General features: G+C 47.2%; 3 protein-coding genes across 3 annotated transcripts; 1 reads left to right on the top strand and 2 right to left on the bottom strand.

Moving 5' to 3' along the window:
• Positions 1-1895: 1895 nt before the first annotated feature.
• nfs1 (NFS1 cysteine desulfurase) lies at positions 1896-5617 on the bottom strand. Its single transcript, XM_071514485.1, has 7 exons — positions 5274-5617; positions 4486-4562; positions 3985-4101; positions 3281-3364; positions 2822-2974; positions 2143-2236; positions 1896-2054 (listed from the first exon to the last, which is right to left on the bottom strand). The coding sequence occupies exons 1-7, from the start codon at positions 5377-5379 to the stop codon at positions 1900-1902; spliced, it is 786 nt and encodes a 261-aa protein (XP_071370586.1). The 5' UTR covers positions 5380-5617; the 3' UTR covers positions 1896-1899.
• A 3517-nt stretch (positions 5618-9134) lies between these two features.
• Positions 9135-16938, top strand: LOC139640298 (pyruvate dehydrogenase [acetyl-transferring]-phosphatase 1, mitochondrial-like). Its single transcript, XM_071514483.1, has 5 exons — positions 9135-9311; positions 9406-9813; positions 10291-10391; positions 11115-11683; positions 16552-16938. The coding sequence occupies exons 1-5, from the start codon at positions 9135-9137 to the stop codon at positions 16824-16826; spliced, it is 1530 nt and encodes a 509-aa protein (XP_071370584.1). The 3' UTR covers positions 16827-16938.
• Positions 16939-22011: 5073 nt separating this feature from the next.
• Positions 22012-25389, bottom strand: LOC139640299 (RNA-binding protein 39-like). The gene is made up of 6 exons (XM_071514484.1): positions 25191-25389; positions 24401-24487; positions 23813-23936; positions 23416-23521; positions 23136-23214; positions 22012-22809 (listed from the first exon to the last, which is right to left on the bottom strand). The coding sequence occupies exons 1-6, from the start codon at positions 25324-25326 to the stop codon at positions 22706-22708; spliced, it is 636 nt and encodes a 211-aa protein (XP_071370585.1). The 5' UTR covers positions 25327-25389; the 3' UTR covers positions 22012-22705.
• Between the last annotated feature and the right edge of the window lie 2247 nt (positions 25390-27636).

Genomic DNA, 27636 nt, shown 5'->3' with positions numbered 1-27636 from the left:
CACACACACAGAGAACCAACACACACACACACACACACACAGAGAGAGAACCAACACACACACACACACACACACACAGAGAACCAACACACACACACACAGAGAACCAACACACACACACACACACAGAGAACCAACACACACACACACAGAGAACCAACACACACACACACACACACACATTACTGATACACAGACTTTTAAAGCCACCTGTCTGTCTGCAGCTTCCAGGTCACATGATCCAGTTCAAAGGATCTGAAGCTTCAACTGGACAGACAGATCTGACCAGTCAGCAACCAGTCAGTAAACAGTCAGTGAACAGTAAACAGTCAGTGAACAGTCAGTAAAAAGTGAACAGGTCAGTGAACAGTAAGTGAACAGTAAACAGTCAGTAAACAGTGAACAGTCAGTAAGCAGTGAACAGTCAGTAAACAGTGAACAGTCAGTAAACAGTGAACAGTCAGTAAGCAGTGAACAGTCAGTAAACAGTGAACAGTCAGTGAACAGTAAACAGTCAGTAAACATTGAACAGTCAGTAAACAGTGAACAGTCAGTAAACAGTGAACAGTCAGTGAACAGTAAACAGTGAACAGTCAGTGAACAGTAAACAGTCAGTAAACAGTGAACAGTCAGTAAACAGTGAACAGTCAGTAAACAGTCAGTAAACAGTGAACAGTCAGTAAACAGTCAGTAAACAGTGAACAGTCAGTGAACAGTCAGTAAACAGTCAGTAAAAAGTGAACAGTCAGTGAACAGTAAACAGTCAGTAAACAGTCAGTAAACAGTGAACAGTCAGTAAACAGTCAGTGAACAGTCAGTGAACAGTAAACAGTCAGTAAACAGTCGGTAAACAGTAAACAGTCAGTAAACAGTCAGTGAACAGTCAGTAAACAGTCAGTAAACAGTCAGTAAACAGTCAGTAAACAGTAAACAGTAAGTAAACAGTAAGTAAACAGTCAGTAAACAGTAAACAGTCAGTAAACAGTAAGTAAACAGTCAGTAAACAGTAAACAGTCAGTAAACAGTAAGTAAACAGTCAGTAAATTGTTAACAGTCAGTAAACAGTCAGTAAACAGTAAACAGTCAGTTAACAGTCGGTAAACAGTAAACAGTAAACAGTCAGTTAACAGTAAACAGTCAGTAAACAGTAAACAGTCAGTAAACAGTCAGTAAAAAGTGAACAGTCAGTAAACAGTAAACAGTCAGTAAACATTAAACAGTCAGTTAACAGTCGGTAAACTGTAAACAGTCAGTAAACAGTCAGTAAACAGTAAACAGTCAGTGAACAGTCAGTAAACAGTCAGTAAACAGTAAGTAAACAGTCAGTAAACAGTAAACAGTCAGTAAACAGTCAGTAAACAGTCAGTGAACAGTAAACAGTCAGTGAACAGTCAGTAAACAGTCAGTAAACAGTAAGTAAACAGTCAGTAAACAGTAAACAGTCAGTAAACAGTCAGTAAACAGTAAGTAAACAGTCAGTAAACAGTAAGTAAACAGTCAGTAAACAGTAAACAGTCAGTAAACAGTAAGTAAACAGTCAGTAAACAGTAAACAGTCAGTAAACAGTCAGTAAACAGTCAGTAAACAGTAAACAGTCAGTAAACAGTCAGTAAACATTAAACAGTCAGTTAACAGTCGGTAAACAGTAAACAGTAAACAGTCAGTTAACAGTAAACAGTCAGTAAACAGTAAACAGTCAGTAAACAGTCAGTAAAAAGTGAACAGTCAGTAAACAGTAAACAGTCAGTAAACATTAAACAGTCAGTTAACAGTCGGTAAACTGTAAACAGTCAGTAAACAGTCAGTAAACATTAAACAGTCAGTTAACAGTCAGTAAACAGTAAACAGTCAGTTAACAGTCAGTAAACAGTCAGTAAACAGTAAACAGTCAGTTAACAGTCAGTAAACAGTCAGTAAACCTTTGGGGCCGTAGATCTTGTGGCCGCTGATGGACATGAGGTCGACCCTCCAGTCGGAGACGTTGATGGGAATCTTCCCCACAGCCTGAGCAGCGTCGGTGTGGAGGAACACTCCTTTAGAGCGGCACAGCTGACCTGGGGGGGGGGGAGGGGGGGGGGGGGTTAGACTGTGGGTCCTGGAGACGGTTGCTAATGTGCTGCTGTGTCGTGTTGCCATGGTTACCGATCTCCTTGATGGGCTGCTTCACTCCTATCTCGTTGTTGACGGTCATCACCGACACCAGAGAGGTTTCAGGACCGATACTGTCCTCCAGGAGCTACACACACACACACACACACACACAAACATACACACACACGCACACACACACGTACACACACACGTACACACACACACACACACACAGAGTTATGTTACATTTCAGTTCAACTGGGTTTAGCTTGCTGTACATTGAAGCATGCGTGTGTGGGTGTCTGTGTGTGTGTGTGTCTGTGTGTGTGTGTGTGTGTGTGTGTGTCTGTGTGTGTGTCTCAGTGTGTGTGTGTGTGTGTGTCTGTGTGTGTGTCTCAGTATGTGTGTGTGTGTGTGTGTGTCTCTGTGTGTGTGTGTGTGTGTGTGTGTGTGTCTCTCAGTGTGTGTGTGTGTGTGTGTGTCTGTGTGTGTGTCTCAGTATGTGTGTGTGTGTGTGTGTGTGTCTCAGTATGTGTGTGTGTGTGTGTGTGTGTGTGTCTCTCTGTGTGTGTGTGTGTGTGTGTGTGTCTCTCTGTGTGTGTGTCTCTCTGTGTGTGTGTGTGTGTGTGTGTGTGTGTGTGTGTGTGTGTCTCTCTGTGTGTGTGTGTGTGTGTGTGTGTGTGTGTGTGTGTGTGTGTGTGTGTGTGTGTGTGTGTGTGTGTGTGTGCACCTGCAGGTCCAGCAGTCCGTTCTGCTTCACTGGTAGATATGTGACTCTGAAGCCTTCGGCCTCCAGAACGCGGCAGGAGTCCAGAACACACTTATGTTCCGTCTGGGTGGTGATCACATGACGCTTCTTCAGCTGGTAGAACCTGGCCACGCCCTGAGGGGCCGCACGGCATCATGGGAAATAAAACAAACAACACCACAAAGGAGTCAGCAGAGAGGAGGGGGAGGAGGAGGAGGAGGAGGAGGGGGAAGAGGAGGAGGAAGAGGAGGAGGGGGAAGAGGAAGAGGAAGAGGAGGAGGAGGAGGGGGAGGGGGAGGGGGAGGGGGAGGGGGAGGAGGGGGAAGAGGAGGAGGGGGAAGAGGAGGAGGGGGAAGAGGAGGAGGAAGAGGAGGAGGGGGAGGGGGAGGAAGAGGGGGAGGGGGAGGGGGAGGAGGAGGAAGAGGAGGAGGAAGATGTCACCTTGATAGCCATGTTGTTGGACTCGGTGGCTCCGCTGGTGAAGATGATCTCTCTGGGATCTGCTGCTATCAGGTCTGCTACCTGCTGCTCACACACACACAGAGACACACACACACACACACACACACACACACACACACACACACACACACACACACACACACACACAGAGAGACACACACACACAGAGACACACACAGTCAAACCTGCACTGAAAAACCATAAAACACAGAAAACCTTTCTGAAAACTTACCAAGTAACAGTCTCTCTCTCTCTCTCTCTCTCTAATTCAATTCGCTTTATTGGCATGAAAGTTCACAGACACCATTGCCAAAGCATCAAGATGAATATCAGTCTAGGTGTGTGTGTGTGTGTGTGTGTGTGTGTGTGTGTGTTCAGCTCCTGAACCCAGAGCCTCCATCACAGACTGAGGATCAGTAAACTATGTGAAGGAATTAATGTTTGTTGGTAACAAGGGTTACACACATTTTATATGCAGGACACAATAACATTCAAAGAGAAAAATATCAAATATGTGGGGTTTCAACATATTGAGAGATTAAGATTATGTTAATAAAAAAAGAAAACACTCTCTCTCTCTCTCTGCAGACTGAGTCTCTCTCTCTCTGTCTCTCTCTCTCTCTCTCCAGACTGAGTCTCTCTCTCTCTCTCTCTCTCTCTCTGCAGACTGAGTGTCTCTCTACCTTCCTGGCTCGCTCCATGGCGCTCTCACTCTCCCAGCCGTAGGCGTGTGTTCTGGAGTGAGGGTTCCCATAGTAGTTCACCTGGTAGGGCAGCATGGCGTCCAGCACCCTGGGGTCCTGCTCACACACACACACACACACACACACACACACACACACACACACACACACACACACACACAGTGTAGTAACAGCTGTTGCACATCCTTTAAACATCAACTTGGTAAAAAGTTTTGTTTTGCTAGCTAGCTAACTGAATAACTTCCTTGTTATTCCTACAACAATACACAAGTGAGCACAGTGCCAGGCCCCGCCCACAGCCCCACTCATAGCTCCGCCCACAGCCCCACTCATAGCTCCGCCCACAGCCCCACTCATAGCTCCGCCCAGTTTCTCTATCCAGCTACTTAAATTAAAGCCGGAGGTGAACATGCTAACATCCTGTCTGCAGCATCAGCTGGCTCAGCCTGTCACCATGACAACGTGTTTGGTAACGGTTACCATGGGTGTGGTGGCCTGGAAGTCCATGTAGAGCGGCCGGAGCTCGTCTATCTCCAGGTCCTGGCTCTTCACCAGCTCTGCAGGGACAACACAGCATGTTAATACACAGCAATGACAGCAATAACACAGGAATAACACAGGAATAACACAGTAATAACACAGTAATAACACAGTAATAACACAGGAATAACACAGTAATAACACAGCAATAACACAGCAATAACACAGTAATAACACAGTAATAACACAGGAACAACAGGAATAACACAGGAATAACACAGTAATAACACAGTAATAACACAGGAATAACAGTAATAACACACATGAAGTGAGCTGATGAAACTGGCTCCTGTCTGATGGAGCTCCATGTTGAGCTTTACCTGCTGTGTTTTAACTCATGTGGTTTTATTATGTTTCTGTTGTTTCATAACTGTGTTTCTAGATGAGACCAGTTTGATCTGGATTCTGGTGAACTGGATTACATTCACACCGCTGTGTTTCATCCAGACTCATTCAGCAGCTGACAGTTGGAGAGCTGACTGCTTCCAGATGATGCTGTCTGCCTGTCTGTCTGCCTGTCTATCTGTCTGTCTGTCTGTCTGTCTCTCTGTCTGTCTGTCTGTCTGTCTCTCTGCCTGTCTGTCTGTCTGCCTCTCTGTCTGTCTGCCTGTCTGTCTGTCTGTCTGTCTGTCTGTCTGTCCAAAGCGAACTGCGTCACTGGGAGATTAGCAGGATGCTAACTGACTGGAGGCTAATGAAACAAGCTAACGCTTCCCGCGGTGTGTTACCTTTCTCCAGGGAGCTGGCGGCTCTCTGGGCAGAGCCTGGCCGCAGAGGGAGCGCTGTGAGCGGCCTCAGCAGCCGGGAGGAGACGGTCCTGCCCGGGGAAAGCATCTGCACGGCGGGTTGCTTTAGCTGGCGAGCCGCTGACCTCCGACAGCAACGGACAACTGGAACCAGTGGAACCAGTGGAACCAGTTGAACAAGCCGGTTCCTCTGCTGGAGACGGCTGGTTCAGTCACGGAGAAACACGTTAGAAGATGACTTTGGGAATCTTAGTCCGAGTTGCTCCTGTTTCAAAAGCAGAAGACGCGGCCGCTCTTATAACCGCCTGTCAGTTACATCAGGGTCAAGCTAGACACAACGGCAAGGTCAACTTCCGAGCTCAACTTTCAAAATAAAAGTTTTATTTCAAAAGAAAAATAAATTCAGGACATACTGTATGTTGCAGCTATAAAAATAAATAGATAAAATAATTTATGTTGAACATGAAATGTTTTTTAAACACTGATGAACATATGATGCAATGTTTTGAGTAAAACAAATTACCAAAATAAAAATAAAGAATATACTATATTTAAGGAGGAATCTGTACTAAATGAAAATATAATTGTTGTCATTTCCACGGCACATAGTGACATATATAATTATAGGCCTATGCAAGATGCCATATATGCATCACATACTGTATGATTGCCACCGGTCTGCTAGTTACCTTTATTTTGAAGGCAAAACATCAGATTTCCGGTCTTGTCCTGTCTGACGGTCGCGAGCTTGACGCAGCTCGGTGTTGCTCCCGGTTGCACAAGAAACGGAAAGAGGGGCGGGAACTTCCTCTGCACGATCTGTATTCTCATTGGTTAATCTGCAGTGTTTTGCTCCACTGCGGGGCGGGGTCAAGGTCTGCCCTCTGTCCTCTGATTGGTTACAAGGAGGAAGTTTACTTTGTCAGGAAGTGGAATGTGAGTTCAGACTCGGGTCAGGTTGAGTAAGTGGATCTAACTGGCGTTTATTCAGTTATATCAGTTTAGTGACGTCACGTCTATCCACAAAAACACAGTTCAGTTTGTGAATCTCAAAGTAACCGACAGACAGTTCATCAGTAAAATTAAACTGTAATAAAGTTTCTGTGCAGGTGAACAGGCCGGGCCAGCACACTTTATAGATCACTGATTTCCAGAGAGAGACAGAGAGACTGTCAAAGGTCTGATTTTATTGTGGGCCAACAGACAGGCAGACAGGCAGGCAGACAGACAGACAGACAGACAGGCAGACAGACAGACAGACAGTCAGGCAGGCAGACAGACAGGCAGACAGGCAGACAGACAGACAGACAGTCAGGCAGGCAGGCAGGCAGACAGACAGACAGTCAGGCAGGCAGACAGACAGGCAGGCAGACAGACAGGCAGGCAGGCAGACAGACAGACAGACAGTCAGGCAGGCAGGCAGGCAGACAGACAGACAGGCAGACAGGCAGACAGACAGGCAGGCAGCTAGAGACATAAACTGAACAACCTGCAACACAACAGAGCAGCTGCAGCGCTGTGACTTGTCAGAAAGTGAGACGTCGACATGAGGAGGAAGAGGAAGAGTTAACCAGTAACTACCTGCTGACTAACAAGCTGTCCAGGCAGCAGGACAGGTGAGTCGCAGCTCAGGTGTCTGTGCTGAATCCTGATCCAGATCTGAGTCTGAACCATCTAGACTGCAGTTAGACAGGATGTGTAGTTGTAGTAATGCTGAGAGTGAACAGCCACACATCTGAAACTGCTGTAAATCTATTCTGGAGCAAAATGACTAAACACTGTTGTGCGTCGGGGTGTAAACCGGTTTTCAAATGGATTGGGATTCTTTCAGTTTCCATCAGGAAAGTCAGAACAGGTAAAAACCAAAGAGAGGACTGAACAGATGAAAGTGCTGCTGGTCTGATGCGTGCTGGACCAGGAAAAGACTGACAGCTCAAATAAGACGTGTGTTTGTCACAAGTTCCAGGATCATAACTGATCTGTCAGACTGAAGCTGAGGAAGCAGCTGTGCTTCAGCCTTCTGTTAGCTAGCTGCCATGTGACCTGTAAGGTTAGTGTGATATAAATGAGGCTGGGTGGCATTCAGTGAGCATGGTGGCTAACAGGTGTAGCTAACGTTGGCTAATGTTACTGACATGACACAAAAAGCTTCATGCTTGCTAGCTAAATTAAAAAAAATTCACCTGCTCTGACTTTCCTGATGGAAACTGACAGAATCAGTGAATCAGAAGAACAGGTTTAATCCAGTTTAGCTCAGAGTGTTTGGTTTAGTTCAGTTCATTTCTGTCTGTTTCTGACTGAACTGATCATTTCATCACTGATCCATCTGATTGATTTAGTGTTTAGATAATGTCAGCTTGTTAGCTAGCTAACCATAGCATCTGGTCAGCTAACATCACTGTCTTGTTGTTAACACATCTGATTAGCACACTAGCTAACGTAGCTAGTAGCAGCTAGCGTTAGCGTGTTCACATTAACATCAGTGTGTTTGCCGGCTAGTTAGCTAGCTAACAGTTTGTTCAGGTTAACTGAGCTGACTCTTCTCAAGCTCCGACTCTTCATGTTTTGGAGTAGAGACTAGGGCTAAAGACAAGACAGTTTACTGTGTCACAGTAACCTACATTTGGAAACAAATCCACCTTATCACACTATTCACTTTTACTGAGAACGTTACTGAATGGATCTACAGCCACACCACAACAAGCTGACTCAGCTGCTCTCTGCTGACAGCTGCTTCACACACATTTACACTTTATTCACTAACACACAGTTCACACTGTTCCTCCATCATGGAGACAGACAAACTGTAAAGTCTGTATTCAGAGTTTATTTCTTGATGTTAAAGTTTGTATTTTTTCCCTCCAACAGACTTGGACGGGTTTTGTTTTCACGCTTATCTGTTAGCAGGATTTCTCCACAAGTTATTAACGGATTTACAGGAAACTATGGAAAGGTTGGTCATTGGGCCGAGAAGAACTTTTCACACTGATTGGTCAAAGGGGCGTGGCGGTGGGCGTGGCTTCTCACAAAAATGCATAGAACTTGCAAACGGATTCACATAACACCATGAAACTTTGTGGCCAATCAGCAGACAGAAGAAGAGGCAAACCCTCCATTATTGGTCCAATCAAACAACATGGAGGCACTGGAGAGCTCATCTCCTGTTTAGACAGAACCAGACCGGTCCAGAGGCAGAAGAGCAGCTCTGATGGAAACTGAACAGATATTGAGCTGATTGGTCAGGTGGTGTTGAGGTGATCAGATGAAACGATTCAAAGTGTGTAGAATGTGAACAGGCAGATCTCACATCACATTTCAGTGAATGTGAAACAAGAAAGAAGAAATTATTTACTTTTGGTGAAAATCCGACATGTGGAACAGGCATATATTGTGCATAACGTTGGAGTGACATCTAGTTATGTAAAAGAAATGGAAAGATTTTAATTTTACTCTAATGATAATAGTAAAGACAGTAATGGATGAGTGTTTTTCTGACCAGATCTTTCCTCCGTCTCTCCACTGACTGACAGTTCAGAGTGAAACCTCTGATCAGAGCAGCCATCCTGATCAATACCTTCATTGTAATACCTTCAACTATTCCTCGTTTTGTTGGGACCCCCGGAAACCCCTCAAGGATCCCTGGAAACCCCTCAAGGATCCCTGGAAGTCCCTGGACCCCACTCTGGAACTGGACTAGTCTGCACTCTAACTATAGACTGGAGTTAGTCTGTTGTGTCACACTGGTTTAACAGGAGATCAGACAGGTGAAGAACCTCAGAACAACATACAGCACAGTCAGAAACCTCCTGTTGGTTCTCCTGCCGGTTCTCCAGGTGAGCTGCCATGTTGGGACGGGCGGCTCGCAGGTTTGATCCCCGGCTGTTCCCCTCGCTCTCCGGCCCTCGTCCTCCACTCGAGCTGCCCAAACGTCATTACCCAGCAGGCAGTGGGAGCAGGAAGTACAGGACGGGGCAGGAGGCGGGACAGATGAGCCCGGCTCAGATCAACCTCATCTTAAAGGTGAGGACCACAAAGATCGATCAAGGAGTCGATCGATGCAACAACCAATCAATCAATCTATCGGTTAATCTATCTGTCTATGTTCTGTTTCCAGGCCAATGAGTACAGCCACACCCACCCTAGAGGCCCCGCCTCCCATGGCGTCCTGGGTTTCCATAGCAACCTGTTGCCTTCCAACCACCCCAGCGAGGACCGGCGCAGCAGCGCCACCTGCCTGCCGGGCGGCGGCCTGCTGTTCGGCGTGTTCGACGGCCACGCGGGGCCGGCCTGCGCCCAGGCCGTCAGCCAGAGGCTCTTCTACTACATCGCCGTGGCAACGCTGTCGCCGAGGACACTGGCGGAGCTCGAACAGGCAGTGGAGGAGGAACGGGCCGTCCCGCCACTGCTGGAGTGGCACAAACACCCACAAGATCACAGCTGCCCCGACGGCGGGCAGATCTCCTTCCACAGCCTCCGCACCTACTGGCAGGAGAGGCTGGACCTGGAGGAGGAGGAGGAGGAGGTAACCAATCAGGAGGGAGGAGGGTGTGTGTGTGTGTGTGTGTGTGTGTGTGTGTGTGTGTGTGTGCACCCAGTATGTGTCTCTGTACAGTACCTGGAGCTCAGCACCTCCAGATCTACTGCTGCTTTAATGCTGCGTTCACGTCTTCAACAAAGTCCATGTGGCCTCCTGGTGGGGATTTCAGGACAGGTGGGATTTTAAAGCTCTGGTATCTCCCACTTGGAGTTATGAATGGCTGAAGTGTGTCACCGCAGGCGGGAAACATGGCAGTGAATCCTCCGATGTCAGCAGTCCAAGAGAAAAATCTGAATTATTAAAAATCCAAATATCCCCAAAAATGATTTTGGATGTGGCGTTCCAACAAGTTCATCCTGCGCCTCTGTGTCCTCCGATCTGACGTGAACGCACCATGAGCTTTCAAACGTGTTTTCTGAATGTGATGACATCATTATCCATTCCCTCTCTGATTGGTTGTAGGACGGCAGGAGGGTGAGTTCAGCGCTGGTCAACGCCTTCAGTCGCCTTGACAACGACCTCTCTCTGGAGGCCCAGGTCCACCTCTCCATGTCCTCTCCCAGGTCCTCATCCGGACACTCCTTCTTCACAGTCTTACATGTCTGCGATCCAAAGAGAATATCTGATGCTTCTAATGAATTCCTCCTGGCTGAAGTGATGTGATGGGAATCAGAATAAAACTGTTTCCACCTGCAAAATGTTAGTGTTCCTGTGATTCTAGCTGCAGTCTCAGAAGATTCTGTATCAAAACTTTATTGCCCATGTTTAAAATGTCAGTGTGTTTCCACCACTGCTGTTATGAGCGATTCAACCGTTCAGTTTACAGCCAGAAAGTTTTATCGCCTGTGGAATAGTTGTTTTAGATTTTCCTGGAAACTCTCTGACATCACTTCCTCTAAGACGGGCAGAAAGAATATTATGATTCCAACTAAAGGAAGCAGTTGGTTGAAGCTTTTTACATGTTTACGACTGTTCATACCGATTGGGCCATTGATGTAAAGCCTAATGACCAAATCCACAGAGAGGAGAGTCTGGTAGCTCACACTTTGAGGATTCAATTAGAAAACCTTCATGTCCTCAATGAGGCTATTTGTTGTGTTTCTTAAAACCAATTCAGTCCCATGAAGGAGGCTTCAGATCAGATCTACAGCAGTCCAGTCAGGCTGTAAATATTCCCTCATGGATCAAACTGTCACTTCTCTCATGTCCAGCAGTCTTTATGTTTCATCATTTCTCTGGTTGCTTATAGCTCCAGTCACCAGGTGAATCCTCTCTCTGCTCCCCAGACGGGGGTCTCTTCCTGGGGAGGCGTGGTCTCTGTCTTCGCCCCTGCGGGTGGCGCTCTCCGGCTGCACGGCCTGCGTGGCGCGCGTCTCCGGTGGCGTCCTGCACGTGGCCAACCTGGGCGACAGCCGGGCCGTCCTGGGCGTCCAGGAGCCGGACGGCCGCTGGTCGGCGCTCAGCCTCAGCAACGACCACAACGCTCAGAACCCCGATGAGCTGCAGAGGATTCTGGGAGAACACCCGGCGGCGGAGCGGCGCACGGCGGTTCGCCACGACCGCCTGCTGGGTCTGCTGCTGCCGTTCAGGGCGTTCGGCGACGTCCGGTTCAAATGGAGCGCGGAGACGCTGAGGCGCGTCTACGAAACGCGGCCGGATGTCCTGTCGCCGGCCGGCGAGGCGGCCCGGACGCCGCCGCAGCACTACCTCACCCCGCCGTACCTCAGCGCCCGGCCCGAGGTCAGCCGCCACCGCATCAGACACAAAGACAAGTTCCTGGTGTTGGCTACTGACGGACTGTGGGAGCTGATGCACCGACAGACTGTAGTGCAGCTGGTGGGAGAACAACTGACAGGTAAGAGAAGACGAGGATATTCACTTCTCTCTTTTGTTGGGATTACAGCCTGGGACAGAGACCGGTCTGAACACACCCGCCAGCCGGTCTGCGCACGCAGTGAGGCCGCGACCCGGGACGCCGGTCTGGACCTGTGGTTTTGCGAGCGGTCACCCGGTCCGGTGGGACCCTGCTGGACGCTCTGAGGTGTTGGTGTCAAAGCGAGCGTAGAATGTGTTCAGCTCATCCAGTAGAGAGGCTGTGCAGGGCAGAGTGCTGCTGGTTTCACCCTTGTAGTCTGTGATGGTTTGTGATCCTCGCCACATACGTCATACGTCGTCATGGTAGTGGGCTTCAAGGTTTTGTCTGTATTGTTGTTTTGCATCCTTGATGGATTTCAGAAGCTCATATCTGGCCGCTTTGTATGACTCCATGTCACCGGAGTCGAATGCAGCTGTACGACCTTTAGCTTGGCTCGTGTGTCGGCATTAATCCGTGGTTTCTGGTTGGGGTAAATCCAGATTGTTATGGAGGGAATTACATCATTAACACATTTCTGGATGTAGCCAGTGACTGCTGATGCATAATCATCAATGTTGGATATTGATGGCGTCCGTAGTGGAAGAGTCTTTGAATATGTTCCAGTCGGTGCAGTCAAAGCAGCCTAGCAATGTTGTTATTGTCTCCTCTGACCATCATTTCACTGTTTTCACTACAGGTGGCTCTTTTTCTGCCTGTAACCTGGTACAAGAAACAGAGTCACGTGATTTGATTGGCCAAAGTGCGGTTGGGGGATTGCTCGTCCCGGATGTTTGTGTAAATGTGGTCCAGTGTGTTGTCTCCTCTCGTGGGACAATCGACGTTCTGATGGTATTTAGGTAAAACAGTTTTTAAATTTGCTCGATTAAAATCTCCTCTACTCTTCCGGGTGAGAAGATTCCCGCCGGCTTATATTGCCATAAAGCATGCTGAGTGCAGCCAATGTATTGGTGTCAGGTGGGATGTACTACTACTGCCACTACTACTACTATTACTGCTACTACTACTATTACTATATAACAATAACAATTTCACATTTGGCAGACGCTTTTATCCAAAGCGACTTACACATGAGATTTGCATACAACACAAGCAAGTTTCTAGATAGGAGAGAACAACGAGAGTAAGTGCTATAGAGCTAAGTTCTGGTCCAACAGGACAAAGGTGCTACGAGACAGTGCAACAAGCTAAGTTCTGGTCCAACAGGACATAGGTGCTACGAGGGAGTGCTACAAGGTAGTGCTATGAGGTAATGCATAGAGTGCATCAAATTTTGTTTTTTTTTTTTATGAAAGGAGGTATTCGCTAAAGAGCTGGGTCTTTAGCCTTTTCTTAAGGATAGAGAGGGATTCTGCGGATCGAATGGAGTTTGGCAACTCGTTCCACCACCGGGGAACCACAGAAGAAGAGTCTGGCTAGAGACTTAGGGCCTTGCTGTGGCGGCAGCACCAGGCGCCGCTCCATGGCAGAGCGTAGTGAGCGGGAGGGAGCGTAGACCTGAATGAGGGAGTTCAGGTCGGTCGGAGCCATTTTGGTTATTGTTTTGTAGGCGAGCATCAAGGACTTGACCTCGATGCGGGCAGCAACTGGGAGCCAGTGGAGGGATATGAATAGCGGAGTGACATGTGCTCTTTTGGGCTGGTTGAAGACCAGACACGCCGCCGCGTTCTGGATCATCTGCAGAGGTTTGAAAGTACAGGCCGGGAGCCCTGCCAGTAAGGAGTTGCAGTAGTCAAGGCGTGATATTACAAGAGCCTGTACCAGGAGTTGTGCTGCATGCTCAGACAGGTAGGGTCTGATCTTCCTGATATTGTATAGAGCAAATCGGCATGACCGAGTAACAGAAGTCACATGCTCCTTGAAGGTTAGCTGGTCATCAATCATGACACCCAAGTTTCTGGCAGACTTTGTGGGTATGAGCTCAGTTGATTCGAGCTGGATACTGATCTGTTGTTGTACAGAGGGACTGGCTGGGATGACAAGGAGCTCAGTCTTTGACAAGTTAAGCTGAAGGTGGCGTTCCTTCATCCAAGCCGAGATGTCGGCGAGGCATGCCGATATCCGCGCCGAGACTGTGGGGTCGTCTGGCGGGAACGACAGGAGGAGCTGGGTATCGTCAGCATATGAATGATAAGAGAAGCCATGTGAGCGGATCACTGCACCCAATGAGGTGGTGTATAATGAAAAGAGAAGGGGTCCAAGCACTGACCCTTGAGGTTCCCCTGTGGACAAGTAGTGGGATTTAGACACTTCCCCTCTCCAAGACACTCTGAAGGATCTCCCTGAGAGGTAGGACTCAAACCAGCAGAGGGTAGATCCTGAGAAGCCGAGCTCAGCGAGTGTGGAGAGGAGGATTTGGTGGTTCACCGTGTCAAAGGCGGCCGATAGGTCAAGTAGCAGTAGGACAGAGGACTGACCGGCAGCTCTAGCTGATCGCAGTGTTTCTACTACAGACAAGAGCGCAGTCTCGGTAGAGTGTCCGCGTTTGAAGCCAGACTGCTTGGGATCATACAGGCAGTTCTCAGAAAGGAATTCAGAGACTTGATTAAAGACCGCCGGCTCAAGTGTTTTGGAAAGGAAGGTGAGTAGTGAAACCGGCCTGTAATTATCAACCTGAGATGGGTTGAGTGTAGGTTTCTTTAGCAGCGGGGTAACCCGGGCTTGCTTAAAAGCAGTGGGGAACACACCCGCTGAGAGTGAGGAGTTGATGATGTGCGTGACTGCAGGGATAAGTGTGGGAGAGATGGCCTGCAGGAGGTTGGAGGGTATGGGGTCCAACGGACAGGTAGTGGGACGAGAGTCAAGTAGTAGTTTGGAGACTTGCTCTTCAGTGAGATGGGAAAAGGACAGGAGTGAGGTCCTGTTAGCTGGTGGCAGCAGACTGAGTTGGTCAGGCTCAGAGAACTGATTACTGATGGTAGAAACCTTATCAGTAAAGAAGGATGCAAAGAGGTCAGCCGTGAGCAAACTTGAGGGTGGAGGTGGTGGAGGTTTGAGGAGTGAATTAAAAGCTGAAAATAATTTGCGAGCGTCCTTGGCGCTGCTGATTTTGTCCTGATAGTAAGTGGTCTTGGCATTTTTTAGATGGGAGGAGAATGCCGACAAGAGAGTTTGATAGTCAGTGAGGTCGGTGGGATCACTGGATTTGTGCCATTTTCTCTCCGCTGCTCTGAGCCCGTTGCTCTCTGATGACACCGGTGAGCCATGGGCTAGTGGGGGTTTTACGAGCAGGTTTAGATGAGAGTGGGCAGAGATTGTCTAGAGAGACAGCTAGTGAGGAGCAGAGTGTGTCTGTAGCCTCATTGACATGGAGTGAGGAGAACTCATTATGAGGGGGCATGGTAGCCGTGACCTCATCGGAGAGCCGAGCCGGTGTGAGGGACCGGAGGTTCCGTCTGAAGGAGACCATTTGCGGCGGAACGTGAGGATGTTCCGGCAAGGAAACCATGAATTGAACAAAGAAGTGGTCTGACAGATGTAGGGGAGTGACAGTCAGATTTGCCGTGGAACAGTTCCGAGTCAAAATCAGATCAGTAGTAATCAGATATTACTACTACTGCCACTGCTACTACTATTACTGCTACTACTACTATTACTACTACTGCCACTGCTACTACTACTACTACTACTACTGATACTGTATCTGTTGGTTAAGTGTCTCTATTTCTTTCTTAAAGTGGGTACAGACAACTTTTCAACTTTCCCCCGTTGTCCCCCCCTAGTGTTTCCAAGTGGTATTGTTGTTTGCGCCGCTGTTGCAAAGACAACCAGATTGCTTTCTGTTAGAGCCTAGCTCTGTGCAACAGAACAAACCATCCCACTGAGCAAAAGACGTGATTTCAACATTGCGTCTATGCTTTAGCTCTCATATAGCCCAGGACCATTACGGCTATGTATAGACCTATTTTAGACCAAGCAGTAAATACATTATTACAATGAATAAACATCTGTAAATACCAAAAATATGCACCAGAGAAGTCCTGTAGACTAGCCTACAAGATAATTATCTGAGCACAAGAAGTAATTTCAACATTGCGTCTATGCGTAGCTCTCATATAGTCCAGGATAATATTGTCTATGTATAGACATCTAATAAACTTTCACTTTTCAACCCCATTTAAACTTAATTTAGCCTAGACGGCTATGGGCCATTTAGACCTGTTTTAAACGTCTAATCAACGTAAAATTGCTCAGTTTGATCTGTCTGCTTATCAACTCTTTGATCAAAACACAATATAGTAACTTTCACCACTGCTCATTTTAGAAAGGCCACTGCAAGAAAACCTGTTCTTTGTTTAGATTATCAAACGGACAATAGATCATTTGTTTGTTTCTGGCTTCTAGCGTTAGCGTTAGCAACATGGCTAACGTTGCTAACGCTAGCAGCCAGAAACAAACATAGTAAGATCTTTGTTTCTTTTGTTCCAGAAACAAACATAGATGTTTGGCTGGTCCTGGCTTCCTTGTAGCTCCTGGTTCATTTTCTGGCTGCTAGCGGTAGCGTTAGCAACATGGCTAACGCTACCGCTACTGATAGCTACCTATCCTATTCCTCTTTTGGTTGCGCAATGGATGACGCACTTCCTTTGTGCTGTAAGTCGAGCCTTCATTCTCCCAGGAGATCGAACCCGGTGGCAGACAGAGCTGCATAGTGAAAGCGAGGCTTATAGGAACCAATCTAAACGCCGATGGTGTCATTATTCTATAGACATTACACTGTGCAACCAACATTTACTTCATCATGATAAGTTAAAAAGTTGCCTATCGGGTCTTTAAAGAAAGTTAAGGATTAATGTGTAATCATCACCTTTGCTGTTATTCAGAACTAAGTAAACTGTAAAACTTCTCAGGTCTTCAGCAGCAGAGACCCATAATCCCCGGCGCCGGCATGACGCTGGGCGGCCTGCAGCGCCTCCTGCTGGACAGGAAGGGGAGGGCGCTGTCGGCTCTGGAAGACCAGAATGCCGCCACCCACCTTCTGCGCCACGCCCTGGGGGATGATGGGTACGGAGGGGTGGAGCCGAAACGCCTGGCCAAGATGCTCAGCCTGCCGGCCCACCTGGCCAGAAGCTACCGCGATGACATCACCATCACCGTCATCCACCTTAACGAGCCGGACGTTTAACGAGCACAGGACGCACTGCGGGAGCTAACCGGCTGCTTAAACACCTTTAAATACCTGCTGAACTAACCGGCTGGTCAGTCGGTCAGTCTGATGAGAAACAGAACTACAGACCTCAGGACAGTTTTTTTTAATCAATCCAGGTTCCACAGTTCAGTAGTTTCACATCACATGGAACTGATTATTTTCATACATCTCCATTTAATATATTGTGGAAATGTTGTGGAATTGTTTGTTGTGTTTAATACACTTAATATTTATGTTTATATTCTAGTTTCCTTTGCTATATCCTGTTACTACTTTTTGCTGCAACTACTTGATTTCCCCACAGGATCAATAAAATCAATCAACTAATGATCCAATAGTAATAGTGATAGAAACAGTAAATCTTCCCATAATGCAGTGTGTTTCCAGGGGCACGTTCAATTGCCCCAAAACGTAGCAAAGAGTAAGTTTAAAAGGAAACAGTAGTGCGTTGAACCTCCTGTTGCAAAGCGTTTATTACGGGTTGTTATTGGCTGAGACAGGATTCTGGGTGACAGGCGTTTGTACGTAGCCAATGAAAATGCAGAATCACCCTGAATGGGGTCAAACGTACCTCAAAAACTGCTGCAAAATGTTTCACACCGGTGGGAGTAACCGTTTTGCACCAGAGCAAAACGGTGCAAACATTGAACCAAACCAGAGGAACAAGACAGGAAGTGTGTGTGCATGTAAACATGGCGGAGTGTACACACACCAACGCTGCCTTCAAGTTCTGTCAGAAAAATCTAAATTACAAGTTGAGCGCAAATGAACAACTCAACAGAGGTTAATAAGACTGCGAGACATTATAATGGGATAAATTAAATATAAATTAATATGACTGGGAAACATAAAGATGGATATTAATAGGAAAGTGTGATGCTGAGAGCCTGGAAGTCACAGCTTGTAAAAAAATAATGTATTTTATTGTTATATTGTATTGTTTGGCCTTCGGTGTAAATAAATTACAACTATGGTTACTTTCCGTTCCATGTTATTTTACATCTTTTTGATGTAATGCATTTTTGTATTTAATCTAAAAATCACACTCTTCATTCTGTTGAGCTGCTTCATTTTGAAATTAAACCACAGACACCAAAACTTTTGTGAGACTCCATTTTGTTCTCATTTCCCACCAAAAGCCTCCAAACAGGAAGTAGGAGCTTACAAAGAACAGTCAGTAAACTGATCTAACCGGTAAACTGATCTAACCAGTATACTGACCTAACCGGTAAACTGACCTAACCAGTATACTGATCTAACCAGTATACTGACCTAACCGGTAAACTGATCTAACCAGTATACTGACCTAACCGGTAAACTGACCTAACCGGTAAACTGATCTAACCGGTAAACTGATCTAACCGGTAAACTGATCTAACAAGTATACTAACCTATAACCGGTAAATTGATCTAACCGGTAAACTGATCTATCTATCCATCCATCTTCAACCGCTTCAACCTTCAACCGAAATCCTGTCCATGAATATCACAAACAGGATAGGTGACAAAGTGCAGCCCTGGCGGAGGCCTTCCCCCACTGGAAACAAGTCCGACTTACTACCGAGAAGCCGGACACAGCTCTCGCTTTGGGCGTACAGAGATTAGGGATGGGTATCGTTTGGATTTTAACGATTCTGATTCCAATTCCGATTCTGCTTATCGATTCCGGTTCTTAACGATTCTCGATTACAATTCTTTGAGGGGCAGGGTCAAAACATGCTTATTTCACAGAAAAAACTTTTTTTTTTTTAAATATGACTTTACACAAGTCATATTCAGAAACTTCTAACTTGTGCGCACATAAAAAAAAACAATAAAGACCTGGGTATTTTTCAAAGTCTTTGTAAGAGTCACAGTTCTCACTCCGACTCCGGTATGGCCGATATTTCAACATTGCATCTATGCTTTAGCGGACTACAAACCAAAGGTGCATGCCGCCACCACGGAAACTGAAACTAGCGCGAGTGAAATATGTTTAGGAACCGATAAGAAGAATCGAAATTAAAATGTCTTAATGATTCCTTTGGAATCGGAATTTTGGAACCGGTTCTAATTTGGAACCGGTTCTCGATGCCCAACCCTAACAGAGATTGGATGGCCCTCAATAGTGACCCCCGCACCTCATACTACCACAATATCTTTCGGGGGACCCGGTCATAGGCCTTCTCCAAATCCACAAAGCACATGTAGCACATGGTCATACTCCCAAGCCCCCTCCAGGATTCTTGCGAGAGTAAAGAGCTGGTCCGTTGTTCCCCGAGCAGGACGGAATCCGCATTGTTCCTCTTCAGTCCGAGGTTCGACTATCGGCCGAACCCTCCTCTCCAGCACTTTGGAGTAGACTTTCCCAGGGAGGCTGAGTGAAGTGATACCCCTGTAGTTAGCACACATCCTCTGGTCCCCCTTTTTAAACAGGGGAACCACCACCCCTGTCTGCCACTCCTTAGGCACTGTCCAGACTTCCAGGCAATGTTGAAAAGGCGTGTCATCCATGACAGCCCCTCAACACCCAAAGCCTTCAGCATTTCTGGACGGATCTCATCAATCCCCGGGGCTTTGCCACTGTGGAGTTGTTTGACTACCTCAGTGACTTCCTCCAGGGAAATGGATGTTGATCCCCCACCAGCCTCCAGCTCTGCCTCTATCATAGAGGGTGGGTTAGTCGGGTTCAGGAGTTCCTCAAAGCGCTCCTTCCACCGCCCGATTACCTCCTCGGTTGAGGTCAACAGTGTCCCTGTGTAAATTGATCTAACCGGTAAATTGACCATTGCTGCTGACCATTAAAGCAGTACAGAACAAAACATGGGCTTCATTTCTTCATACTGGTGTGATCAGTAGAGTGAAACTGGTCGGATCAGAGCGGCCAGGCGCAACAGACTGTAACCTGCAGACGTAGTAACTCCTGCACACGCTTTAGGAACTCTTTAGGAACTCTTTGGGAACTCTTTAGTAACTCCTGCACAAGCTTTAGGAACTCTTTAGGAACTCTTTGGGAACTCTTTAGTAACTCCTGCACACGCTTTAGGAACTCTTTAGGAACTCTTTGGGAACTCTTTAGTAACTCCTGCACACGCTTTAAGAACTCTTTAGTAACTCCTGCACACGCTTTAAGAACTCTTTAGGAACTCCTGCACAAGCTTTAGGAACTCTTTAGGAACTCCTGCACAAGCTTTAGGAACTCTTTAGGAACTCTTTGGGAACTCTTTAGTAACTCCTGCACAAGCTTTAGGAACTCTTTAGGAACTCTTTGGGAACTCTTTAGTAACTCCTGCACAAGCTTTAGGAACTCTTTAGGAACTCTTTGGGAACTCTTTAGTAACTCCTGCACACGCTTTAGGAACTCTTTAGGAACTCTTTGGGAACTCTTTAGTAACGCCTGCACACGCTTTAAGAACTCTTTAGTAACTCCTGCACACACTTTAGGAACTCTTTAGGAACTCCTGCACACGCTTTAGGAACTCTTTGGGAACTCTTTAGTAACTCCTGCACAAGCTTTAGGAACTCTTTAGGAACTCTTTAGTAACTCATGCACACACTTTAGGAACTCTTTAGTAACTCATGCACACGCTTTAGGAACTCTTTAGTAACTCATGCACACGCTTTAGGAACTCTTTAGGAAACTCTTTGGGAACTCTTTAGTAACTCCTGCACAAGCTTTAGGAACTCTTTGGGAACTCTTTAGTAACTCCTGCACAAGCTTTAGGAACTCTTTAGGAACTCTTTAGTAACTCATGCACACACTTTAGGAACTCTTTAGTAAACTCATGCACACGCTTTAGGAACTCTTTAGTAACTCATGCACACGCTTTAGGAACTCTTTAGGAACTCTTTGGGAACTCTTTAGTAACTCATGCACACGCTTTAGGAACTCTTTGGGAACTCTTTAGTAACTCCTGCACACGCTTTAGGAACTCTTTGGGAACTCTTTAGTAACTCCTGCACACGCTTTAGGAACTCTTTAGGAACTCTTTGGGAAACTCTTTGGGAACTCTTTAGTAACTCCTGCACACGCTTTAGGAACTCTTTGGGAACTCTTTAGTAACTCCTGCACACGCTTTAGGAACTCTTTAGGAACTCTTTAGGAAACTCTTTGGGAAACTCTTTAGTAAACTCATGCACACGCTTTAGGAACTCTTTGGGAACTCTTTAGTAACTCATGCACACGCTTTAGGAACTCTTTGGGAACTCTTTAGTAACTCCTGCACACGCTTTAGGAACTCTTTAGGAACTCTTTGGGAACTCTTTGGGAACTCCTGCACACGCTCTAGTAACTCTTTAGTAACTCCTGCACATGCTTTAGGAACTCTTTGGGAACTCTTTAGTAACGCACACGCTTTAGGAACTCTTTAGGAACTCCTGCACAAGCTTTAGGAACTCTTTGAGAACTCTTTAGTAACTCCTGCACACGCTTTAGGAACTCTTTAGGAACTCTTTGAGAACTCTTTAGTAACTCCTGCACATGCTTTAGGAACTCTTTAGTAACTCTTTAGTAACTCCTGCACATGCTTTAGGAACTCTTTAGTAACTCTTTAGTAACTCCTGCACACGCTTTAGTAACTCTTTAGTAACTCTTTAGTAACTCTTTAGTAACTCCTGCACACGCTTTAGGAACTCTTTAGTAACTCTTTAGTAACTCCTACACAAGCTTTAGTAACTCTTTAGTAACTCCTGCACACGCTTTAGGAACTCTTTAGTAACTCTTTAGTAACTCCTACACAAGCTTTAGTAACTCTTTAGTAACTCCTACACACGCTTTAGTAACTCTTTAGTAACTCTTTAGTAACTCCTACACACACTTTAGTAACTCTTTAGTAACTCCTACACACGCTTTAGTAACTCTTTAGTAACTCCTGCACACGCTTTAGTAACTCTTTAGTAACTCCTGCACACGCTTTAGTAACTCTTTAGTAACTCCTGCACACACTTTAGTAACTCTTTAGTAACTCCTGCACACACTTTAGTAACTCTTTAGTAACTCCTGCACACACTTTAGTAACTCTTTAGTAACTCCTCGCTTTGCTCAGTAGTGGCTACACATAAAAGTCATGTTTTCTTTGTCAGGGTTGGGATCAGAGGGTCAGAAACCCGTTTAGTGTTCAGTTCCGTCGTTTCTCCACTTCCTGCTCCTGACACATGAAGAAGAAACATCAACACCTCTGGATGACTTTAAAATAAAATTTAATCAAGGATTTTACAAAATCAAATCTTGATTAGAAAACAGATCGTTAAATACCAAATGGCTTCTCTAACGATGAGCACAAATGAACCAATCAGCGCTAGAATCTTCATCTGTCAACCGGCTTCCACAGGAGCTCATGGAGCTTAATCATTGGACAACATTCTGACTGGGCGTGGCTACAGAGGCCCCGCCCTCCTCAGGGACGAGCCACGCCCAGCGATGCTAACGAGCACAAACACAACAGGAAGTAGAACTGACAAAGTTTACAAAAAACAGGAAATGGTTCTGGTGGTGCTGCTGGGACCGAACAGCACCGGCTGGTCAGGAGTCCTCCTGCGGGGGTGTGTGTGTGTGTGTGTGTGTGTGTGTGTGTGTGTGTGTGTGTGTGTGTGTGTGTGTGTGTGTGTGTGTGTGTGTGTGTGTGTGTGTGTGTGTGTGTGTGTGTGTGTGTGTGTGAAATAAAAAGCTGCGTTTCCTGACTCCAATAACAAAAACAAAAGAAGAATGGAGGGCCGCTCTCAGCTGCTGCCCGACTTCATCTTGTCAACAGGAGGTGAAAACTGCTTCCTTCCTTCCTTCCTTCCTTCTGTCCAACTCAACAGGAGAAAAAACAAAAAGGGGGCGGGCTCAAAGGTCCAGTGTCCAATCAGAGGGCAGGGTCGACCGGCAGGTGGGATCACCGGCGAGGGGGCGGGACCAGGAGCTGAGTGGCGGTGACGGAGTCTGGGAAGAGGTTGTGATAGGTGGGCAGAGGAACGTACGCCGCCGTGATCATCTTACCTGTTAAACACAAGAACCGTTAGAACCGTTAGAACCTGCAGAACCGTTAGAACCGTTAGAACCTGCAGAACCGTTAGAACCGTTAGAACCTGCAGAACCGTTAGAACCGTTAGAACCGTTAGAACCTGCAGAACCGTTACAACCGTTAGAACCTGCAGAACCGTTAGAACCGTTAGAACCTGCAGTCGAGACCCACTGCTCTCTTTATGTCATAAGGTCAGGGTTAGCATGCTAACGCTGCAGCGTGCTAAAGGACCAGATCCCTACGGGGGTTTGGCTGGGATTTGTAGTTTCCTGGTTCCATGTTGCATTATGGGATGTCTTACCAGCAAAGTATCTTCCGTGTAAGGCGTTGACGGCGGCCATGGCAGCAGGAATTGTGGGACATTTGACGTAGACGTTACCCTGGAAACGGAGACAGACAGCTGAAACAGCTTCACTGGTCACTGGAAATAAACCAGAACAACCAGACAGAGAACTGGGAACACTGGGAATGTGGCTGTGGTGACATGTAAGGTGTGTGTGTGTGTGTGTGTGTGTGTGTGTCTGTGTCTGTGTCTGTGTGTGTGTGTGTGTGTGTGTGTGTGTGTGTGTGTGTGTGTGTACCTCGGTGGAGTTCTTGTCGACGTAGATGTGCACGACTCCTCCATGTTTGTTACACTCCTCTATGACATCATGCTGGATGTCAACGTCCCAGCCTGGAGCCTCCTCACTACACACACACACACACACACACACACACACACACACACACACACACACAGAGAGAGACACACACACACACACACACACTTCACTATCTGTTTTTAGGATCAGTCAGATCTAGTGTTCATACCCCCAGAGACAGGGATGGACACTAGAGAGAGAGAGAGAGAGACAGACAGACAGACAGACAGACAGACAGACAGACAGACAGAGAGACAGACAGAGAGACAGACAGAGAGACAGACAGAGAGACAGACAGAGAGACAGACAGAGAGACAGACAGACAGACAGACAGTACCTGTTGGGGTTGAACATGTTGGACAGCTGGAAGCAGTGTGTGGCCAGAGGCTGGGAGGGAAGATTCATGGCAGCAGAGTTCATGTTCATGTTGAGAGCCGGGTTCATGGCAGGGTTCATGGCAGCTGCAACACACACACACACACACACACACACACACACACAGAGACACACACACACACACACAGAGACACACACACACACACACACACAGAGACACACACACACACACACACACAGAGAAAAACACATCAACACGTCAGTCAGTGTAGTGGAACCACATCAAACAGACAGATACAGAGTGTTACACTGTTACTGTGTGTGTGTGTGTGTGTGTCTCTGTGTGTGTGTGTCTCTGTGTGTGTGTGTGTGTGTCTCTGTGTGTGTGTGTGTGTGTCTCTGTGTGTCTCTGTCTCTGTGTGTGTCTCTGTGTGTGTGTGTGTGTGTGTGTGTGTGTGTGTGTCTCTGTGTGTGTGTGTGTGTGTCTCTGTGTGTCTCTGTCTCTGTGTGTGTCTCTGTGTGTGTGTGTGTCTCTGTGTGTGTGTGTGTGTGTGTGTGTGTGTGTGTGTCTCTGTGTGTGTGTGTGTACCTGACACAGCAGCCATGGCTCCAATAGCGATCGCTCCACTCATCTGCAGAGCCTGCTGGGCAGCGGGGGGGATCTGCAGGCCGGTACCTGTCTCACACACACACACACACACACACACACACACACACACACACAGAGACACACACACACACACACACACACACACACACACACACACACACACACACACACACACACACACACACACACACACACACACACACAGATCAGTCATATTCACTGGTCAGATGTGTCCAGCAGCAGGTGGAACCCAGTGTGTTCCATCAGACAGAAGCACAGAACCAGTAGAACCAGTAGAACGCGGCTCGGGCCAGTATGAGAATCAAAACCGGTCTGGGATCCTTCAGAATAAAAGCCCAAACCGTATGGGATCCTTCAGAATAAAAGCCCAAACCGTTACATGGACTTTGAACCAGCAGAGGGCGACCTGCCTGCAGCTGTTCCACCTGCTGCAGGTTCTGCAGGTTCTGCCTACAGAGAACCCTGTTCTACTGTTCTACTGTTCTACTGTTGTACTGTCCTCAACTGATCCTGGGAGGAACATCAGTGTTCCACAGCAGCTCGTTTCAGAGGGTTTCTGTGCTGAGAGCAGAACTTTACCCCTCGGGTTAGGGTTAGGGTCCCTCCTCACCCTCGGCCAGCCGGGCCATGAGCTGCAGCCTCCCGGTGGTCCCCCTCCCTCCTCCCTCCCTCCCTCCCTCCCTCCTCTCCTCCCTCCTCTCCTCTCTCCTCCCTCCTCCCTCCTCCCTCCCCTCCTCCCCCTCCTCACCCTCGGCCAGCCGGGCCATGAGCTGCAGCCTCCCGGTGGTCCCCAGGTCGATGCCGGTTCTCTCGAGCTCGTCGCTGTCCAGGAAGGACGAGGCGGTGGAGGCGTCCGTCCGCTCCGTCACATGACCCACCTTCATGGGCCGTCCCGCCAGCTCGAACCCGTTCAGCTGCTCCAGGGCCTTCTTAGCACACTCTGCGTCCGCAAACTGACACACACACACACACACACACACACACACACACACACACACACACACACACACACACACACACACACAGAGACACACACACACAGAGACATGCGCACACACACACACACACACACACACACACACAGTAACATCACGTGAGACAGAGCGGGAAGTGAGCGGCTCAGCTGATTGGTTGGGATTAAACAGAACTATTTTTATCGGAGATGCACCGAATGTTCGGCCTCCGAAAACATTCAGCTGAAAAAATGAATAAAAGGACAGAAAGTGATTTAATAAACAGCAGCTGGTGTTCCAGCACAGACACAACAGACGTCTCAACCTGCTCACTGATACTGTGCTGGAACTTTTCACAGATTCACTGTGTAGTTTTTGAGATATTCGTGATTAACTTTTTTGCCCCATTCGCTTACATGGGATTTTGCATAATTTTGCATAAAGAAGCTGTAGCTCAGAAACCTGAAGAGCTAAAGTTCCCAAACTGGGTGGAGAGGTTCAGTGGCCCCTTCTACTCTGGTCTAGAAAATTACACCAATTGACCTGATGGTGGCGCTATAACAGCCCTCTTTATGTTTCGGTCCATAACTTTTGAACCGTAGAGTGTAGAATCAAAATCTTTTTCCCCTGGAGTCCCTGGGTCCATCAGATCTACTCATATAGGCCACGCCCATTTCCGCCAAACTAGACTTTTTAATTTTTTCCAAAACGTTTTTTTCGCTGCTACTCCTACATATTTTGTCCAATCTTCATCAAATTTGGCAAACAGCATGTCTGGGCCTTCCTGCACAAACGTGCCGATTTGTTTCTCGATACTCCGTACCGTTTAGATGTTATTGGCTTCCAAAGTTTGGTCAAATGTTGTAGGCGGGGCCTACGTTTAGAAATGGGTGTAACTCATGAAGGCAGGATGCGATCCCGTCCATCTGTGGGACAGCTGGGCACGGGTCACATGTGGGACAGCTGTGCACGGGTCGTATGTGGGACAGCTGTGCACGGGTCACATGTGGGACAGCTGTGCACGGGTCTCATGTGGGACAGCTGTGCACGGGTCGTATGTGGGACAGTATGTGGGACAGCTGTGCACGGGTCGTGTCTCGGCCCACATTTAAAATGTAACGGGGCGCTACAGCGACCCGTTACATTTTAAATGATCGTAACTCGGTGACTGTAAATCGTGGAAACACAATTCTTTTTTCCTTGGATTCTCTTTGGTCTCTAGCACCCTAGCAACCACTAGTGACACCCTAGCAACCACTAGTGACACCCTAGCAACCACTAGTGACACCCTAGCAACCACCTAGCAATCACCTAGAAACACCCTAGGGACCACTGGGGAAACCCTACCTGTGACTCAGCAGCACTCACAGACCGGGTCCAAGTGACTGTTGTTTGGACGGCAAGCACACTTTCAATTTCCTTCAGAATATTTTGCCTTTTCTAGTTATTATTATTATTGTTAGGTATTCACAGCTGGGAAGACCTATTGTTTCTGGTCAGATTCATTATTATTATTCTTCGACTATTGTAAACGCCTCTAGCTCGGCGTGTGATTGGTCAAAAGTTTTCAAATTTGGCGCACACATGGCAAACCGCACAAAGCAGGTCTCCGATCGGTTTTTACACATTTCGGCCACAGGGGGCGCTACTGTGCACGGCCGCCCCGTTCCACCTAGACACCTGAAACTTTAGATGTAGCTGTCATTTGGTCTGCTGAACAAATTTCAAATCGGGACCCATGAGGTCCGCCTGGATAGATCGTCCACCATCTTGGAAATTTGGAAAAACCTTTGACAATCTTCTCCTCTGGAACCGTAAGTCCGAACGACACCAAATTTGGTATGCGTGGTCCACGGACGTGCCCCGACAAAAATACATTTTTCTGAACGATCGGGTAAACGGCGGGCGCCGTACCGGGCGGTCGCGCGCTGTGAATACCTGGCGAGGCTGCTTGCAGCTTTAATTAATATTATTATTACCTCTGCCAAGGAGGTGATGGATTCGGTGCCATTTGTTTGTTTGTTTGTTTGTTTGTTTGTTAGCAGGATCAGGGAAAAACTACTGGGCCGATTTTCATGAAACTTGGTGAAGGTGCAGCACGGGAAGAACCCGTTAAGTTCTGGAGCGGATCTGGATCCGACTCATGAAATCTGCGTATCATAGCAGACTGGACTGTAGACCTTCTAGTTATTACTGTTCTTCTGTTTCAGTGAGTCAGCAGCAACGTGACCAAGTGAAGAT

This window comes from Centroberyx affinis, unplaced genomic scaffold (assembly GCF_046629955.1).
Source record: "Centroberyx affinis isolate AG114_WGS23_722 - 3 ecotype Tasmania unplaced genomic scaffold, CSIRO-AGI_Caff_v1 ptg008937l_1, whole genome shotgun sequence".
Lineage (NCBI taxonomy): Eukaryota > Metazoa > Chordata > Actinopteri > Beryciformes > Berycidae > Centroberyx > Centroberyx affinis.
The sequence above is the reverse complement of the archived record's forward strand: the minus strand, read 5'-3'. Positions and strand labels throughout refer to the sequence as shown.

What these genes read in the sequence shown, in the direction of transcription:
- nfs1 (XM_071514485.1), bottom strand. Translation starts at nt 5,379, where the DNA reads ATGCTTTCCCCGGGCAGGACCGTCTCCTCCCGGCTGCTGAGGCCGCTC. An exon ending in CCAACAACATGGCTATCAAG is followed by an intron (nt 2,975 to 3,280) that starts GTGACATCTTCC and finishes GCGGCCCCTCAG; the next exon opens with GGCGTGGCCAGGTTCTACCA. An exon ending in ACGGACTGCTGGACCTGCAG is followed by an intron (nt 2,237 to 2,821) that starts GTGCACACACAC and finishes GTGTGTGTGTAG; the next exon opens with CTCCTGGAGGACAGTATCGG.
- LOC139640299 (XM_071514484.1), bottom strand. Translation starts at nt 25,326, where the DNA reads ATGAAGGTGGGTCATGTGACGGAGCGGACGGACGCCTCCACCGCCTCG. An exon ending in AGCCATGGCTGCTGTGTCAG is followed by an intron (nt 23,937 to 24,400) that starts GTACACACACAC and finishes TGTGTGTTGCAG; the next exon opens with CTGCCATGAACCCTGCCATG. An exon ending in TCGACAAGAACTCCACCGAG is followed by an intron (nt 23,215 to 23,415) that starts GTACACACACAC and finishes CTCCGTTTCCAG; the next exon opens with GGTAACGTCTACGTCAAATG.
- LOC139640298 (XM_071514483.1), top strand. Translation starts at nt 9,135, where the DNA reads ATGTTGGGACGGGCGGCTCGCAGGTTTGATCCCCGGCTGTTCCCCTCG. An exon ending in AGATCAACCTCATCTTAAAG is followed by an intron (nt 9,312 to 9,405) that starts GTGAGGACCACA and finishes TTCTGTTTCCAG; the next exon opens with GCCAATGAGTACAGCCACAC. An exon ending in GGTGGGAGAACAACTGACAG is followed by an intron (nt 11,684 to 16,551) that starts GTAAGAGAAGAC and finishes AAAACTTCTCAG; the next exon opens with GTCTTCAGCAGCAGAGACCC.